General features: G+C 47.9%; 1 protein-coding gene across 1 annotated transcript in view; it reads left to right on the top strand.

Annotated features, from left to right (window-relative positions):
* Positions 1 to 17,759, top strand: part of AGBL1 (AGBL carboxypeptidase 1) — a 535,540-nt gene that overhangs the window by 252,582 nt on the left and 265,199 nt on the right. The window contains exons 10-16 of the mRNA XM_039858445.1: positions 3,814 to 4,022; positions 8,075 to 8,240; positions 9,167 to 9,237; positions 13,675 to 13,791; positions 14,792 to 15,372; positions 16,898 to 16,981; positions 17,217 to 17,297. Of these exons, the coding sequence (XP_039714379.1) occupies positions 3,814 to 4,022; positions 8,075 to 8,240; positions 9,167 to 9,237; positions 13,675 to 13,791; positions 14,792 to 15,372; positions 16,898 to 16,981; positions 17,217 to 17,297 (1,309 nt within the window). The remainder of the gene's footprint in view (positions 1 to 3,813; positions 4,023 to 8,074; positions 8,241 to 9,166; positions 9,238 to 13,674; positions 13,792 to 14,791; positions 15,373 to 16,897; positions 16,982 to 17,216; positions 17,298 to 17,759) is intronic.

Genomic DNA, 17,759 nt, shown 5'->3' on the forward strand with positions numbered 1-17,759 from the left:
GCGAGAACTTCTTGGGATAGTGATGTCATGGCATGCTGGCTGAAGATGGTTTCTGTTTGTAAGGATGATGGGGGCCCCAAACCCTGTATTTACTCTTGCTCATGTATGCCTTACAAAAGTGACGGTGAGCTCTTGGACACTTAGTCATTATCAGTCAAGAAGGTCTCACAGCACTAACTGGACTTCTAAAAGTGCTTTAGTGTCATGGGACCCAATCGTGGTAAATCTTGCCAGAGAGGGGACTCTAAAGGTTATGTCATGGGCATTGTCTGTAGGGGTAACTGGGATGAAATGAGATATAACCCTCGTGTGTGTATATTCCAGGGTGTCTGAGGATAGTGAGCTAAAACTGGTGGCCATTTCGGGGTGAGAATCCAGTTATGTTGCATGGGGATTGATGATCACTGATTATAAATTGTACTTATTTCGAGACTTTTCCTTGGGCTGTTCTCACTGGTGAAAGGTATGTGAAGTTCAGGTGTCATCCTTATGGAGAAGAACAGCTATTTTTTGAGCACATACCTGCGGTGCTGTGCATCTATGGGCCAGGTGCTATGCTAGGCATTCCTTCCTTATAATGGACTCGTAAGGCTGGTGTTTTAATTAATTTTCTTTTTGTCTTGCTTTAATATTTGCAGGTGATAGAACTCTAGTTCAGAATGACTTACTTAACCAAGGTTCCACAGCTAGTAAGTGGTAGAGCCGAAATTTAAATCGACTGCTCTGTGACTCCGGAGCTGCTCTTCCGTGAGGCTGTGGGAAGCAGTAAGCTTGTGTTATGAGCACTGGGCACTTTGTTGTCCATAATCATCGAGAGGAAGTGGGAAGAACAAATAGATGATGCTTATCATGATGATGGTGACAGTCGTAATAGGGAGCAGGAGTCGAGTGCGTATCATGTACACCAGAGATCCAGTTGTCTGTTCCCAATTTATTATTTCATTCAACTTCCTCAGCCCCTCATGAGGAGGGTTTGGGGGTGAGGAGTTAACGACTCAGAACTCCTCTCTGTTCATCCCACCCCCATCCTCCCACTAGATTAAGATAAACCCGTCTCCTTAGGAAATTAAAAAATTAATTTTTTTTTTTTAAGAATTAAGGAACAGGAATTTTTTCCCCCAGGAAGATCTGAGAAGATTCTAAACTAAAATGTAGCCGGTCTGTTTTGAAGAGGGCTGGGGGACCTGGGGACCTCTCCTTACCCCTGCTCCCTGAGCTCCCCCAAAACTTTCAATCCCTACGTTTCCCCGTGTCTGTTTGGGCTGCCTCGGAGAAGTGGTGTTTTCCTGTCATCTTCCAGAACTCCTCCAAGTCGCTGATCCCTGTGACCCTCATTTCATCCTTTGGCTCTTCTCGTTTGCTCTTCCTCATTTTGATGAATCTCCTCTTGTCGGATTTTAGATACGTATTGACTTTTGCAAAAGTCTCCCAGCCATTCTCAGGGACAGATTGACTGATGGATGGGTGGGGGAGGGGAAGGAGGTGCAGCTACTCTAGATGTTCGTAAACATGACAGCCTGTTGAGCATTCACATGAAATCGTGAATAAAATCATCGGGGTTTGATAAAGGGTTTTTCTCTCAAATAATTAAATGGTTTTTTCCCCCGTTACCCCCCTCCCCCTACCTGCAAAAAAAAAAAAAAAAATCATGACTGTCCTTAGGGTAGCACATTATTAGTATCTTACCCTTAAATAGATAAAAGCCCAAGGTCCTTAACCATTCTGGCATCTTTTCAGCAGGCAATTCTTTCCTTTAATACCTCCTACTTAATCCTCAATTTTCTTTTAAACATTAGATATTGGAGAGGCAGGAACTTCATTTAGGCAGTAAAGAACTTTAGTGCTTTGTGGCCGGGACCAGCCAAGGAGAGAAATATTTTTGATACAAAAGAATAATTCATTCAAGGAGGTAATGAAGGCGATTTAAACCTTCCACAAACACATCACCGAGTGAATAATGCTCATCACTCTCAGTCAGGGTCATGGCTGAATGAAATTTGAAAAAAAGTAAAGAAAGTAAAATCAACTGCAGAAATGGGTCAGAAATCTCTGTGGGGCTCAGTCAAGCTTGACCATTTAGAATTTGACAAACAAGCAGGAAAAGAAAAAAGAATTTCATTAATATTATGAGAAAACCGTTTTTGAGAAAAGCACTGAATTTTCATGTTATTTATTTATTTTTTCACTCACGTGCACTTATATGGTCTTAGGGAAATGTCTGACTCTGAGCTGAAATTCGTGCTCATCTGACGACAGCTCAGGAGATCTCTTACAAACAGCTCAGGGGATCTCCCACAAACACACTCGGCCAGAAGCGCAGCTGGTCTCTAACCAGTGCGAACAGTCTGGATCATGGAGATTTGCAGTAGTGAGCGGGCAGAGCTGCAGGATTTGAAAATGCGTGCCCGAGGGTCACCATGGCACGGGAGTGCGGATGCCCAGGTCTCTCCTGGGTAGATCCGAACGTACACGTGTGCCCACCCACCCCGTCGCCGAGGACTTGAACACGAAAAGTGGCAGAAGCCTCTTGTCGAAAGAGGTACCTTGGACTATTCTTCCCCTCGGGTTTCCCCAAAGAGAATTTAAATGATACCTTTGGAAAAAATCAGGAAAACATCTACTCGTCTCATAAAATGGGTGTCACAGGAAGTGCCAACCAGGATCCTTCCCCTGACAAAGAGAAGTCGTGGTGTCGAAAGCGTGAAGGGCAGTGTGGAGCCATGCCACCCTCCCTCTGGGGGTCCGTCCAACCTCTCTGCCTGGACATTTTCATTCCCGGTGGCTCGCGGCCACAGAGAGGCCACCCTCTTGTTGGCTAGCCTTGACTGGGAAGAGTTTCTCTCTCGGACTGCGTCAAACCTCTTGGTTCTCCATACACTGGCTTCCATTCTCTTTGGGAAAAACACCCAGCATATCTCTGACACATGACAGCCTTTCAGATATTATGTCTCACTCAGTGTCTCCTCCTTCCCAAAATAAACCTTATTATTTACTCAACCCCGTGACAGTGTTCTAAGCCCACTGAGAGTTAGGAAAAAAAGAATGGAAATCTGGTGGAAATTTCTCTCTCTCTCTCTCTCTCTCTCTCTCTCTCTATCTCTCTCTCAATCTCTCTCTCTCTCTTCTCTCTCTCCACCCCTCTGCCACATACACTATTACAATTTTTATCTGAACTATTTCAGAATAAGTTGCCGATATTTCCATACCCTAATACTCCAAGTCTGAATTTCCTAAAAACAATGATAGTCTCTTATATAACCACAGTTTATCAAAATCTAATGTACATTGATACAATACTATTAGTTAATCTACAGATCTTACTTCAAATTTTACAAATAGCCTTTTGTAGCAAGAGGAAAACAAAATGCTTTCTGGCCCAGGGTCTAAATTATAATTATGTACTGTTCTTGAGTGTCATGTCTTCTTCATCTCCTTTAGCTCATTTCCTGTCATTTTTTTCTTTTTGTTTGCCTGTCACAACCCGGACATTTTTGAAGAGTATAGATCAGATGTTTTGTAGCATGTCCCTCATTTGAAGTTTGCTGATCTTCCTCGTGGTTGAATTCAGATGACGCATTTTTGGCAAGAACACCATTCAAAGTGGTGCTCTTTCTTTCTCGGTGCATTATGTCTGATGACGTTGACTTTGACCGTTCGCTAAAGGTGGCACCTGTCAGTTTTCTTCACCAGAAAGTAACTGTTATTCCCTTTATAACTAATAGCTGCCATGTGGGAGGTGCACTGGGACATCGTCGGGCAGGTGCTTCCAAGGGAGCCCTCGACTGACGACGTTGCCTTCCCCATTGGTTTCAGGGTCTAACAGCCGCAGGGCGGTGAACAGAGGCTACGTCACCAGCTTGCTCAGGCTACATCAGGACTGGCACAGCCACGACACGGCCAATACCTACGTGCTGATCCGTCGGGCGCTTCTGCTTTGCCTGAGGCACATCGCCACCCTCCGGTCTGGCAGGGAGGCCTTCCTGGCAGCTCAGGGCATGGAGATTCTCTTCAGCCTCACACAGGTAATCAGCATGGGGAGTCAGCGCCTCTGTCCTGGGTGACATCCGAGTGATTCCTGAAGGCTATCATTTATGAATCGTCCTAAGCAGAGGTGGAGACACCATACCTTTCTTGCTGTCTGCCTTGGGCAGATGTTCTGCATTCAAATTCTCATGCATTCATTCATGCACACCTTGATCGATTCATTTATTCGATACATGGTTGTTGGGTCCACCCTGTGGTTAAATTCAGATTATGCATTTTCGGCAAGAATACCATTCAAAGTGGTGCCTTCCGCCAGTGGTGCCTAAAGCTGGAGAAACTGGGTTCAAATCCCAGCCCTAGCACCTACCGCTGTGGGTCTTTGAAGCCACCCAAATTCTCTGGGCCTCAAGTCTCTTAAAAAGAGTGAAAATAATAAAATATGGTTGTCGTGTAGCCTGAGTCAGTTAACGTGGAGAAATCTTAGCCTCAGCAGAGTGCTCGCCATGACTTCACGGCTCTGAGCAGTTACGGGAATAATCAGCCCTGTGGAATCTACTGGGTATTTCGACAGACGAGCCCCCCTAGCTTGTGGGTCTAGCATCCTAGCGGGGAGTCAGACATGAAGGAAGCAAAGAACTTCGTGGGGACAGTAATTTCATATTGCTCAGTAATGGAAGGTCAAAGGTCTGCAGGGACACCGCAGGTGGAAGGAGAAGGTGCTCTGTCAGAAGGGTCCTGTCTTCTCCGAGCAGGTGACACCTAAGCTGAGACCTGAATTATTACGGAGCTGGTCATGCAAGTGTAAGAGGAAGAGCATCTCGGGCAAAGGGAATAGCACCTGTAAGGGCTGTTATTGATCAGCATCCTGGCAGATTCTGCATGTACAGTTTCCTGGATTTCAATCCAAAGAACGCATTCCTTACTTTCCCTCGATTAGGGCTCATTTGAAGCCTGTGCAAGGCCACGTATAGCCTCTGTATCGACGATGCGACATCTCCCCAGTATCCACCATCTGCTCCCCCACCTTCTCCTGGAACCAAGTTCGCCACGTTTCACATGCATTATGTTCCTTGCTGTCCTTATATTAGCCAGTCTCTGTTCTCTTTTCATCATTCTTTCTGCTTTTTTCTGGACAACCTGCAATTTTTCTCTCCCCGAGTATATCCGAGATAATGAAGCAGTGAACGAGACTGCTGTTTTCCAACCGTGCTGCTGGTAGACTTTTCACATTAAAAAAAAAATAGCATGTTCCCCCTCCTCTAAACAATAACGCAATGCCGAGCTGCAAACCAACATCTCATTTTCCGTCTGCTATCAGCTCTGGGTTTCTCTCCATCATTACGGCTTTTGGAATTTCTCAGTCATGAAATAGCCGCATTCTACATTCGATGCCTCTGGATGAGGAAGTGCTTCTGAATTTTTCCAAGATTCATCATACTTTGTAGACTCGGGTCCCCACGTCTCTCTTCTCTCCCCGGCCTGGTGGCGTTCCCCGCGCCCCCCACTCCCCCGCCCCCGAACCGCTGATGCCAAACAGCCCCCCATCTCCGGCTCACGAGCTTCAGCCAGCTCCTCCGCCCTCTGCATCGTTGGCTGTTCCTCTGTTTGATGTTGAAAAACCAGTTCAAAGGGCAGTAAAGGAAGAGGATGTCGGTCCCAGAGGTCCATGTCTGCGATGAGAAGAAAGCAGAAAAAAGATCATTCGAGCAAGATCTTCAAAGCAGGTCCTCAGAAGGTCATTGGAAGACCTCGATGGCTCAACTCAGTGAACTTACAAGAGCCCAGCCTCCCGCTCCTGCTGGGAAGGGAAGCGGGTGTGAGCAGAGGCAGAATCTGCCCTTACCGGCCAGAGTTCCTTAGCTGGAGGGCCTCCCTGCACCTGGCCGTGAGCACAGATGCCATCGTAACCGTGCTGGACTTCCAGCTGGCCGTCCATCCTCTTTTCCACCAGAGAAGGCTCGCGCGTCACAGGATGGCCAGCTTGGGGACCTTGGCTCTATGATGTCATTTCAGTGGCTATGGCAGATTATGTATGCTGCTGCTGATGGTGATGATGATGAGGAGGAGGAGAGATTTGTATTGAGCACTTGCTGTGGCCTAGGGCGGGCTTAACAGTTTACACAGACTGTCTGACTTCAGTGTTTTAAAGGATTCAAAACCAGTGGTCTCACTCAAAATCCATGCTTCTGTCCACCTCCCCAGCAGTTCTCCAGGTTGAGCATGTGTCACAGTCACCTGGAGTGCTGTAAGGGCTCCGTCCTCGGAGCCTCTGGTTCTGTAGGTTTGGGGTGGGGCCTGAGACGTTGTATTCCTGACGAGTTTCTAAGTGATGCTGATGCTGTTGGTCTGGGTAGCAAACTTTGAAAACCACTGTCCTGTGGTATTTTCCTCTGAGTCGGCGACGCCGCCTTTGGTGTTTCTGACGGGATTACAAACCTACTGCACAGAAGAGTGACTGAGAAAGAACCATTTTCGAGTCCTTCCCACAGCCTTTGTCCATCACATTGTTCTCTGCCTTTCTGCTGACTGAGGCCACTGCTTGCAGCGCCCCTCTGTCGGTGACCCCACCTCTTCGTTTCCTGGGTCACGCGTTCTCGCATCCCTTAAACGCCGAGAGAACCCTATTGTCCAGAAAGCAGCAGGGCGCTGCGTGATGTAAGGGGGTCGTGCTGGAGCTTTCTCTGAGGAAGTGGGGAGAAGGAAGGATGGCAATTGGAAGGTAGGGTTGAAAAAGAGCTCCCCCAAGCATGCCCTGAGACAGTCTGAGGTAGTTATCAGTTTGGAGGAACGGGTAATTGCAGACCGACTCTGTACCTCCTAAGACCGGAGCCCAGCGTGTGCTCTCAGATCCTCTCAGAAAGGGTCAGCCTCCTCTTTCTTCTTGCTTCCTGCTCAGTTCGCTCCTCTTCCAGACACTGATACTTTTCACTAAGCGCTCAACATCATCCGACGGGTCTCAGGGGTGAAATCGCCTCACGTCATTCATTTTCCACCGACAGCGTCTCCTGCTGTTGGTTCAGGACCCCTGGTTGGGACCGTTCGAGCACACAGAAGTGGGGAGAGCATCCTCGATCGTGTGAAGACATTTCTGTTTTGAAGGTGGACTGACTTTTATCATATTTTAGAGTCATGTGGGGAGCTTCCCTGAACTTCATGTCTGAATTTCTATTTTTTTTTTTTCCTCCGTGTTCTTTTGCATGGCACTACTTGTAACGCGGCCCTGAAGATGACATGGTATGAGCTCATCAGAGACAGCCGCTCTGCCCGGCGGCAGGTTCTCGGCACCCTCATACCTCCTGTTGGCCTCAGAGCTTGCTGGAAGGTCCTTAGGGATCTCAGACTAGAGGCTCACACGGGTCAGCTTTCTGTACCGAGTCAGTGGACAAAACATTTACTAAGAGACTGAAGAAAATGACCATTATTTTTGCCAGAAAGATAACCCGACTCCTCCCAACTGTCTCTCTCAATTTAGTAAACTTGTCCTCACCTTTTTTCACAGCGTCTGAAAAGAAGAGTCTTGTCATGCTCCATCGATATCACAATGTGACGTCTGCGGACTGGGTTTTTTTTCGTTTCGGGTTGGCACCAAGAGGGATCGACGCTCTGGGCACCAAGGAGAGACATGTTATTCAATTTAGGTGCTGGGATTCACTCAGTCTCTTCTGCAGATTTCATATTTTATTCTTTTCCCTTTGTATTTTTCTCTTTGGATAACAGCTGAAAGAGTAAAGTAAGACTTCCCTCGGTTCAGCTGCTCGCTCTCTAGGCCATCACTTACCGTGACACACGGCTGGCTGAAGGAAGACGCCCACCTCCGCCTCTTCCCCCAGCCACCCTGGACTTCGTCTCCCCTAAGGAGACCTGCAGCCTCCCTTGAAAGACTTTCAAGTCTATTTTCAGACTAAATTTATTCCAATGATCTATGAGCTGTGAAAGAGAAATAAAAATTCAGCTTGCACACCAGACCAAAGCCGAGTCTACGTGAGACACCATTCTCCATCAGAAGGCTCGAATTACACATTCTATCTTGCCACAGCGAAAGGACTCCGCACGAGATGCCAGGATCCCAAATAATCTCCTCTCTCTTCAGGACCGGCTGGGTGACAACAGCTTGGAACCTGTCATCTCCACGGCGCTTCAGATCCTGAGGCGGTGCCACCCCAAGAGGCCACTTCCTTTGGTCACAGCCAGCAGTGCCAACGCCTTTCCGGTTCCTGGGGACGTGGCCTCTGAGCCTCCACGTGCTCTCGCTGAAGGTAAAGCAAGAGGGTCACTGTGAGCTTTAAGATGACGTTTTTACATTATGGCAGTATTTCAGGAAAATGTGGGGAAAAGTAAAATCAGTTCTTTCATAGGCCGTGATTATCCAGCAAGCTAATTAGAAATACGTACAAAAAAGCAAGTTTTTCATACACAGACTGAACAAAATACCAAGCCTCACTTATTTTGTCTGTAATTATTAACCGTGGCCATGTTGCTTGATAGCTCTGAATGCCTGATCTCAGCTAATTAAAAAAAAAAATCTATTCACCATCCCATGATGGAGTCCCTCCACTGTACTGACCAGTTCTGGAATTCATTCGCCCTAAGGGTAAAATCGAAATCAAACTTTTGCTATTTAAAAACCTCATTCTAGTCATCTGAGAGCATTTGAAAGCGCGATCGTCCAATCTCCAAGATCGTTGTCAGAAGATTCTAATGCGTTCTCAGTCCATCCTCCTTCCACAAAACAGAGTTTCCGTGGGCAGCAACTTGCCGTCATGGCACTGAATGCATGTATGGACTTCAGTTTTAAGTGCTCTCCCTTGTATCAAAGTTAGGGAGCCGCCCCGTTGCTGTCTAACTTACGGCGCTTTTCGTGTGTATGTGATCTCTCGTCTTCACGGCGTGAGCAGCGCAATGACTTCTGGGTTGGGTGGTATTTCTGCATCGTTTTATTCTGCGATCACTTTGCGTTCAGTGTGGGACAGCAGTTTTTAGGCTTCAGGACATGGTGCTCCCCCATACCTGGGCACGTGATTTCGGGTACCGATGAGCAAACATTAGGATGCGTCGGGCTCTCGTGCACTCAGTAGCGAGCCCCTTCATTCTGAGAGGGAGAAGTACTAACCGTGGGGCGGTGAGAATTCAGTTCCGAGACAATTCCAAGCCTCACCTACTTCCCCTCTTTTTCCCCACCCAGAGGATTTCGAAGATGACAGTGATGACGAAGAAGAGGACAAAGACTCAGATTCTGAAGAGGTGAAAGAGGAAGTAGGTATACCGGCCTGCACTGCTGATTGTCTCCACATTCACCCTGCACGGTGGGCAGCATCACTTGCTGTGTTCGCCTAAGACCAGCGTGAAGTTCAGGTCTGACTTTTGTCCTTCCTCCCCCGTGCCTGGCAGATAGGGATGCTCAATAAATGACAGCTACTGTCATCCATTTCCAGGTCGTTTCATCTCGGTAGGTCCAGGGCAGTGTCTAATTATAAAGTCAGAGGCTGTCCGTTAGGAAGACACTTATACCCCATCAGGTAGACACTGAATGCTTACGGTTGACGTATTTAATGTGTGAGTGACATTCAGGCAAAGAGACCATGGAAAGATCTTCCATGAAACCCTTTCCAGTAGATCGTACCTGTCTCCGTAAGCCGCCCTTCCTGTTTACCCTGGCTGCACAGGACCAGTGCGTCGCACATTTCCATTTCCCTCAGAACCCGTGTGCATTTTGCTGCCAGCAGGAAAGCGGTGCTCTTTGTCCTCCTTCCCATAACGACCTATGCTACAGAACAGAGATCAGCAACGTTCTGCAAAAGGTCAGATCGTAATCACTTTAGGCTCTGTGGACCACACGGTCTCTATCGCAACCCCTCAGCCTTGCCTTTGACGCCCAGAAACAGCGTACATGATAGGGCACGGCCGCGTTCCAGTAAAACTTGGTTTTTAAAAACACAGCAGGACATCGGTGTACTGACTATGTCTCTAGGAAAGGATTTCTAGACCTTGGTGCTCCAGGAGTTTTGACCAGATGGCTCTTCATCCTGGGGGCTGTTCTGTGCATCGTTGGATGTGTAGCAGCATCTCTGGTCTCTACTCACTAGGTGCCAGTAGCACCCACTCCTTTGTCCTCCAATCGGAAACCAGAAATGTCTCCTAGAAGTGCCAAATGTCCCCAGGGGTCAAAATCACCCCTGACTGAGAGACACTGCTCTAGAATAAGGGAACCTTTATGTATGAGTTATAATTCTGTCTCCATTTCCGTTGGTAGACATGAGCTCAGACAGGCCCCTTCAAGTAATAGTTCCTTAATTTTGTCATCTACAAATAAGACTAAGAAGTAAATGCTACCTTTTATGACATTCCTGGAAATGAAACCTGGATTTTAAAAACCCATCCATCCATCCATCCATCCATTCATCCATCCATTCATCTCTCTCTCTCCTGCCCTCCCTTCATTCCTCCTTACCCACTCTCCTACCTACCTCCACCTCGAGAGAAAGAGGCTTTTAAAGTTCTCTATCACAGCAATCACTCACTTTGCTGATGATAGTAGCAGACATAGAGGGACTATCTCTTAGCCAGGTCTCTAGGTTAAGACTGTTATTGACACTCTGGCATTCTCCGGGTTTTGTTGATAAATAGAATCATTTCTGAAGTCATCAGTAGCAAATTGGTTCTTTGCTGTAGCTTGGCAGTGCAGGCCTGTGGAGTCCTTGCTGAATTATTTGAATAATACCGTGCTGCTGCAGTCATTCATCAACGCCAGTCTGCCCTCCCCGCCTGCTTGCTCTGAGCATCTAATGCAGAATGTCAGTCACCCCCTGTATCTGCCGTGGAGGGGGAAGCCGCAGCCAGTGCCTCGCTTCACAGAGCACGTGGGGGGCGGGGAGCTTCCCGACACTCTCCCTAGTCCCCACTCCACGGACGATGGTGGGTTTGGCAGGAGTGGGATTGAAACAAATAAACAAATCCAGCTGGGAAAGAAGCACGAGACACATTGGCGAGGGCCTGGAAACTATTCATCAGAAGCCTCGAAGGCAAGGAGACGATGATGCGTCTGTGTGCGAACACGAGTTCTAGAGAATCAGGGGTAGAGTCTGGGCTGTAGCGGGAGCAGGGGGAACCGGTGCTCCAACACATCGGGTTTTCCTTGGTGGACCCAGCACGACTTTCTGCAGGACGTGCGGGCGAGCAGCCCGAAGCATTCGTTTCGGGTCACAACAGACCCAGGCCTCTAACTGGTGGCCTTTTCATTTGCGAAGCTCAGTTAATAATCGGGACCAGTCTCTTAGACAGAGTGGTTAAAAGGGGCTTTTTATCTGTGAAGGGTCTTCAGAGTGGAAAATCGGATGCAATCTTTGGCTTAAAACTGGGACTATCAACAGAAGAGAAACTTAGCAACATGTACAGACTAGATGTTGGTCATGTTTTTTTTTTTTTTCCTTTTTCATGAACGTAATCGTGAGATTTGGACCAACTCCGTGAATTTAAGCTCTCGCTTCTTTTACGCCCTTCTGAATCGCTTCCTCTTTCACGTCTCATCTCTCCCAGGTACTTTCCCGGATGTAACGCATGCAGGAGGCAGCGTACGTGGGAGAGATGAACCGTTCTTAGGGTTGGTAACGTGGCTACGAAAGCAAATAAGTCATACTTTTCTTCTTGAAAGAGTTCACTGTAGTGAACTGGGGCATTTGTTCGCCTTCAGAAGGGCGGTGAACGCAACTCTAAGGCTGGGAACAGCCAGTCTGGGAAGTGTCCTGTTTGAGGAGGAAGGGCCAGAAAGCTTCTGGATGAGATGGTCACTGGAGTCCTAGATGGCGAAGGACTGTCTGGGCTGCTGTGAGGACACAGAAGCTGGCACGTCCCTAGATAAGTATAACTGGTATTGGTAAGAGATACAGAAGGAGGTGACAGATGGCCCGAGGGCCCGGATGTTCAGAAACCAACATCCAAAGCCTGGAGACCAGGGATGGTCTCCATTACCACTACTCTACTTTGCCATCATACTGAGAAAGCACCCACAGACAATACACAAGTGAACGCGCCTGGCCGTGTTCCAATAAAGCCTTATTTGCAAAAACAGGCAGTGGGCCGTATTTTCCCAGCCTTCGCTCTAAAGCTAAGTCGGTCACCCGGCCACCTGTAGAATGAGTTAGGCCGCAGCTCATGGGTGACGTGGCGCTTCTCACTCCAGGTGCACCAACCTTGCCTTGTCCCGATGCTGGCCAGGTTGCGTTTCCGTTGGTGTCACCCTGGGGAATGGGTGCGGCTCTAGGGGAGATGTTGGGGGCCAGGAGGAACTGGGAGATAAACCCGGAAGTAGCAGGAGTGTTGGAATCTCCAACACCAGGCTCAGACGTTTGGGCCTGGTGTGCACTGTATGTGAAAGTATCATTAAGTCAGCCTCCTGGGATCCATTTTTCTTTTCATTTGAAGTTTGGAGGAGAATTGCGGAAAATGGTTGGAATATTCCACTTTCTTTTTTCCCTGAATCAGGAACATAGACATTTATTTTCCGCATTTATTTTACTGAGGCGAGAATACTCTAGGTCTTCAGAAGCGCCAGGTTTTCCACCCTCTCTTTCATTAGGGAAACTCCATATGTGAGAGACGTGGACAGATGAAGAGACGGGACTGTTTGGTTCCTACTGTCCTTTCTCTGTGAGATTCTCCAACCTTTGGAAAGTATGGAAGTGTTTGGAGGAAGAGTCACCCTCACCATTAAACTATTATGAAATGATAACATAGAAGCAAAAATAAAGGGTCTCTAAATAGTCAACCCAAGAAAGAAAAGACCTGTGGTGATGACTCGGCAAACTTTGACGGGTACGGAGGGTACAGGCCTGGCAGGAGGTTATGCACCCCTCCTCGGGGCCGTCAAGCTTGGCCTAGCGCTTCCTGTTGACTCTTGACTCCTGCGATCCGCCTCTTCCTCTCTGTGCCTCAGCGTAAGCGCATTTAAGCCGTGCCTCCTGCTGGTAACGCCTTTCCCCGAGGGTTTGCATAATTGGACCTTATTGTCATTTAGGTCTAGTTAAAGTGTTACCTCCTCAGTGAGGCTTTCTCAGGCTCCCCCAATCCGAACAGCTTTCATACCCCAGTCTCAATCACGGTCACTTTACCCGCTTTCATTATTTCTGTGGGACCCATCACTGTTTGAAATTACCTTATTCGTTTGTTTATTTTCTTGTTCACTGTCTCCTTCTCTCAGGAAAAGGCAGATTGCATGAGGGCGTGGACCTTCCTCTGTCCCATTGTCACTGAACCTTTATCACTTAAGAGAGTAGCTGCTCATAGTAGGTGCTCATTAAACATTTGTGAAGGACCTAAACAGCAAAGGAAGGTAGACGGATGGGTTCGGTAAATACGATTATGTTCATGAAGGTGGTGACGAGATAAATTTCCTTTGTATTCCTTTTATTGTTTCCATAGTTCATCTTCTTTTATATAAAGAATTATTTATTTATGATGAGTGCTGATACATACCGATATAAATGCTGGGGAAAGTTGTATATCTTCTTTATTTTAAAAATACGACGAGGCCCATTAAATCATCCTTCGCACATTACACTGTAATTTGGAGGCGAGGAAACCCTGTTCCAGGTTTGTGAAGAATCATCTCCGTAGCATCTCTCGATTTTTTTTCAGAGTGGCTTTCTCGGTTGTCATACGTTTCTTATTTTGATTCTTTTGCATATTCCATTGTAGGATGATGACTTGGAAACAGATGTGAACAAGCTGAGTTGCAAACCTGGTCTCGACCGACCTGAAGGGGAACTGATGCAGTATGCGGCGATGTGTCCTGAGCTCTCCTGCAGCTTCGAGGTAGGGCGTGTGCCGTGGCGCTGCTCCTTGGTGATGCCCGGCGGGTTCTCTGCAGGGTCTGGGAGGGCAAAAGGAGATTTCCAGGTGGAAAGCATCACTCATCACTAGCAGTCTGCTTCTGGGAGCTTTCTGAGAGAGGAACAGAAGGCCCATCAAAAATGTGCAGAAGGTGGCTGAGGGAGGGTGCGGGCGAGGGTCCCACAAGCTGACATCTAGAGTGGAAAGAGGAGGAAGGTACACATGGCTGCCTGCTGTCTGGTGGACAAGGTGCACCAAAACAAGTGAAAATTCTTCATGGTGTAGTCGTTCCCTTGTCAAAGTAGGGAAGCTGTACTAGGTAGCTTTTAAAGGTCGCCAGCCTGTTGCCAGGGTCGCTTTGCCAGTAGAAATAGAAAGTGAACCTTACATGTGGTGATGTGAAGCCAGTGGCTAGTTGCTGCTGCTTCTGCTGTTACTGACACTGGTATTTTATGCCCGCCTGTTGATCTCCATTATTTGCTCCTAGTAAATCATGAATTTGGCCACATTTAATGGTGCAAGGCAAGTCACGTGCAGAAAGCAGTCACTGTATTCTGTTTCACTCCAGAAAGCAGAAGGGGATGAGTGGGTAAAAATTTCAGGGAAGGAAATTTCAGTTCAGGGTGAAGAAGACTTTTTAAAGCAATCACAATGATCCTCAAATAAAAGGTACCGCCTTCGGGTGCAGCGAAGACCCTGTAAATGAGGTTGTTCAAGCAGATTATAACTTGTCGAGGGTGTTGCAGAGGCATCGTGTACTGTGTAGAGTAGTATTAGACTCGCTTAAAGCCTCTTCAACATGAGTTTCTATGATTATACCAACTGTTAGACTCTTAGCCTTTCCTTGGCCAACCATGGGAAAAGCTCCCCCATTCACAGGATTTACGCTTAGTTCTGTGCTCAGAGGGTGAGGTCAGGGATAAAATTGTATTTTTCGCCTGGAAGGGGACACTGACCTGTCCTTTCTACTTTAAACCTGGAGGAACTGGAGCGCAATCCTGGAGGCGATTTGAACCCCGACGAGATGCAGCATGCCAATCACCGCCACATTCCGGCCGATGCCACCTCAGAGCGGCATTGCTTGACTAGGGACCAAAGCTCCCGGGGACGAGAAAGAGAAGACGCAGTCCAGACTTCCCTGCTGAGCACAGTGAAGTGGGGGAGGTCCAGTGGGCATCTCGCCTCCAGAAGAGGACATGGAATGAACCCATCCCAAAGCACACAGTCCAATGGTCCTGGGATGGATTCTTCTGGAAATGAAACCCTTGACACTCAGGCTTTTCTCAAAGAGGATGCTTGGGACATGGACACGATCTCATGCCCAAAGACGAATGCCTCCTTTCCCAATTCCACGAGATGTAGAGGATCTGTTGAAGTAATGGACAAACTTCTGCAAGCACATCCCAAGCATGTCCCCTTCCATGACCCCTACCTGTATATGGCCAAAGCCAGAGGAACCAGATCTGTGGCTGACCTCAAGACAGTGGCATTTCCTGATCTCTGGGGACACTGTCCGTCTTCCTCCCCCCAGCCCCTGTTGGAACGCAAATGTGGAATCCAAAGGTGATGGTGCTGCTGACTTGAGACCTGTAGTCTTCCTCTTCTCTAGCATTTTTGTAGGAGGAATGGTGTGGTCAATAGTTCTGCTCTCCGTAGAAAAGCGAGCATCAGTCAGGAGCATTTTAAAGGCTTTCGAGAAACTTTCGCCAAACGTACATGCTTGATTTTGTGCTAGGACATTTCAGAACCACTGTGGGGTAGTAGGAGGCATGCGTTTCCTGAAAAAGAATCCTTTAGATGATTCAAATGCTACGCCTTACCCCATATCCACTGCAGGCCACTATGACAGAGAGAGGTAATCCAGTTTCTCCCAACACCAGTATCATTCCTTAGAGGAAGGTTCAGAAAAAACAAACGTGGAGTATTTCCGATCCCCCTTTCTTGTTCACTGCAAATGGGTATCCGGTCTCTTGCTAATGAGAGGAGATGGCGAACCTTCATCCCACACTCCTGACCGTATAGAATCTGGCTTGGCTTGGAGAATAATATTCGGTATCACTTGAGGAGTGTATGGGGAAAAAAATGCATTCTTTAGGGAAGAAGCACTGGGTGATGGATTATTCCCAGAATTCAGGAACGGGAGCTTTGCCTTTGGCTCAGCAAAGTGAGATTAAAATGAAAATTGCTAAAGCCAAGGGAAAAATATCATTTTCTCCGAAAAAAAAAAAAAATTGAGTATGCATGCACTAAAGCCAATGGAGCAAAGTGTGCATACCAGAAAGTTTCATTAACTTATTTTCCATTTCATTAGCAAATCAGTGGCGGATCCCAGAAGCCACTCCCACTTGGGCTCCTGGCTGACATCTCTGTCCTCAGCCCCTGCACGTTACTTGCCATGCTCAGCTCCTGAGAGACACACTGTAGACTTCAGCTTCCCCCTGGAGAGAACGTCTTCTCTCTGAGTCCAGACCTCATGTCTACCTCCCCGTCCCCACCCCATCCCACCCCAGAGACCTGACTTAGAAATTCAGGAAGAAAATCAGGAAGATCCCTTGGGCTTTCTTCCTTGGACTTACTTAAATCTCCCAGGTATGAATGTTTCTCGGAAGAGTGACCTTAGTCTTTTGGAGCAGGCAGCACTCAAGGGATATAAGTAACGCAAGAGCCCAAAGGCTTGTTGGAGCCTCCCAGTCCTTAGGTTGCTAATAGGCAGTAACCCTAATATCTCACTCAAAACTGTCTCTGTCCAGAGGACCCCCTTATTCACACAGCCAGAAACCCCCAAAGCCCCTTGGCTCAGATGCTCTTGATGAAACTCCCCTTCAAGTCCAGAACCCTCTGACTAAAATCCAGCATCCCAGCCTCCGACCTTTCTCCTGCTCAGTGTCCTTTCATGTATTGATTGAGAAGAGAAGGTGGGGTAGGGGGCAGTGCTTTTTGCACTCTGTCAGCTCAAGGTTGGGGCGTTATTTAACTACTCTTTCCTATCTCTCCAGTGACTCCCTGGGCCTCTCCCGGGTGACCGTAGGCTGAGTGGAGTAAGGAGTGAGAATCAGCCTTCGAAAGGTTCCCAATTTTTCTCTTTCAGGATCAAGATCATCGAGGACATCCGGAGATTCATCCAGCCTGGTGACGTTATGAATAAAGTCGTTTTCAGCTTAGATGAGCCTTGGTAGGTGGTCTCGCGAGTCGGCGGAGCGGGGTGGGGGGTGGAAAGAGCATGGACAGTTCTGACAGTGCCGTGGGAACAAGTGTGCCTCGTGCTAGTAATCCATTCCGGCTCCCGAAGTCAGCGTGATGACTATTTGGGTTAAAGATCGGGAAGAGAACGCTTATCTCAGAAATGTCGACACGTGCCCAAGAAGAGCAATAACTCATAGGCTCGCACGTTCCCTGTTCCATTATAGGCCAGACACGGCTTCCGGCGTTTTACGGTTCTCCTCCAAGTTCGAGTCAGGAAATCTTCGCAAAGCCATCCAAGTGCGTGAGTAAGTAAGGAGGGCCGCGGTAGCCCAAGCGAGCATGTGGGGTGACCTCTTCTCTACTCTCTGCAGTGACCTCACCTCGGTAGCTTGAAACCAGCCGTGCTGGGGGCATTTACACCATGAAAAGTGGCAGATGCTACAAATGAAGGCAGTCGGTTGGTAAACACTGACCAGCACGCCACTAGGGGACTCACCAGTTGATGTCATGGCAAGGAGGGCACCGAAAGTGGACTGTTACGCAGACCCCTGTGTTCTAAATAATGGGTTCCTATTTGGATATGAGGACACTTTGACTGGGGCGTTTGTGCTTCTACTGATGCCAGGGCTGGTTGTGTTGACACGAAAGGGTACACGGGGTCCCCTATTCCTGTACCTTTCCGTGTCCCATAGCTGTGTCTTTAGGTGGCAAAAACCTGGGCCTTCCCTTAGTGAGAAGAGCCTTCTTGCATTCAAGGGGATGATCAG

Source organism: Pteropus medius, unplaced genomic scaffold, assembly GCF_902729225.1.
Source record: "Pteropus medius unplaced genomic scaffold, Ma_sr-lr_union100, whole genome shotgun sequence".
Lineage (NCBI taxonomy): Eukaryota > Metazoa > Chordata > Mammalia > Chiroptera > Pteropodidae > Pteropus > Pteropus medius.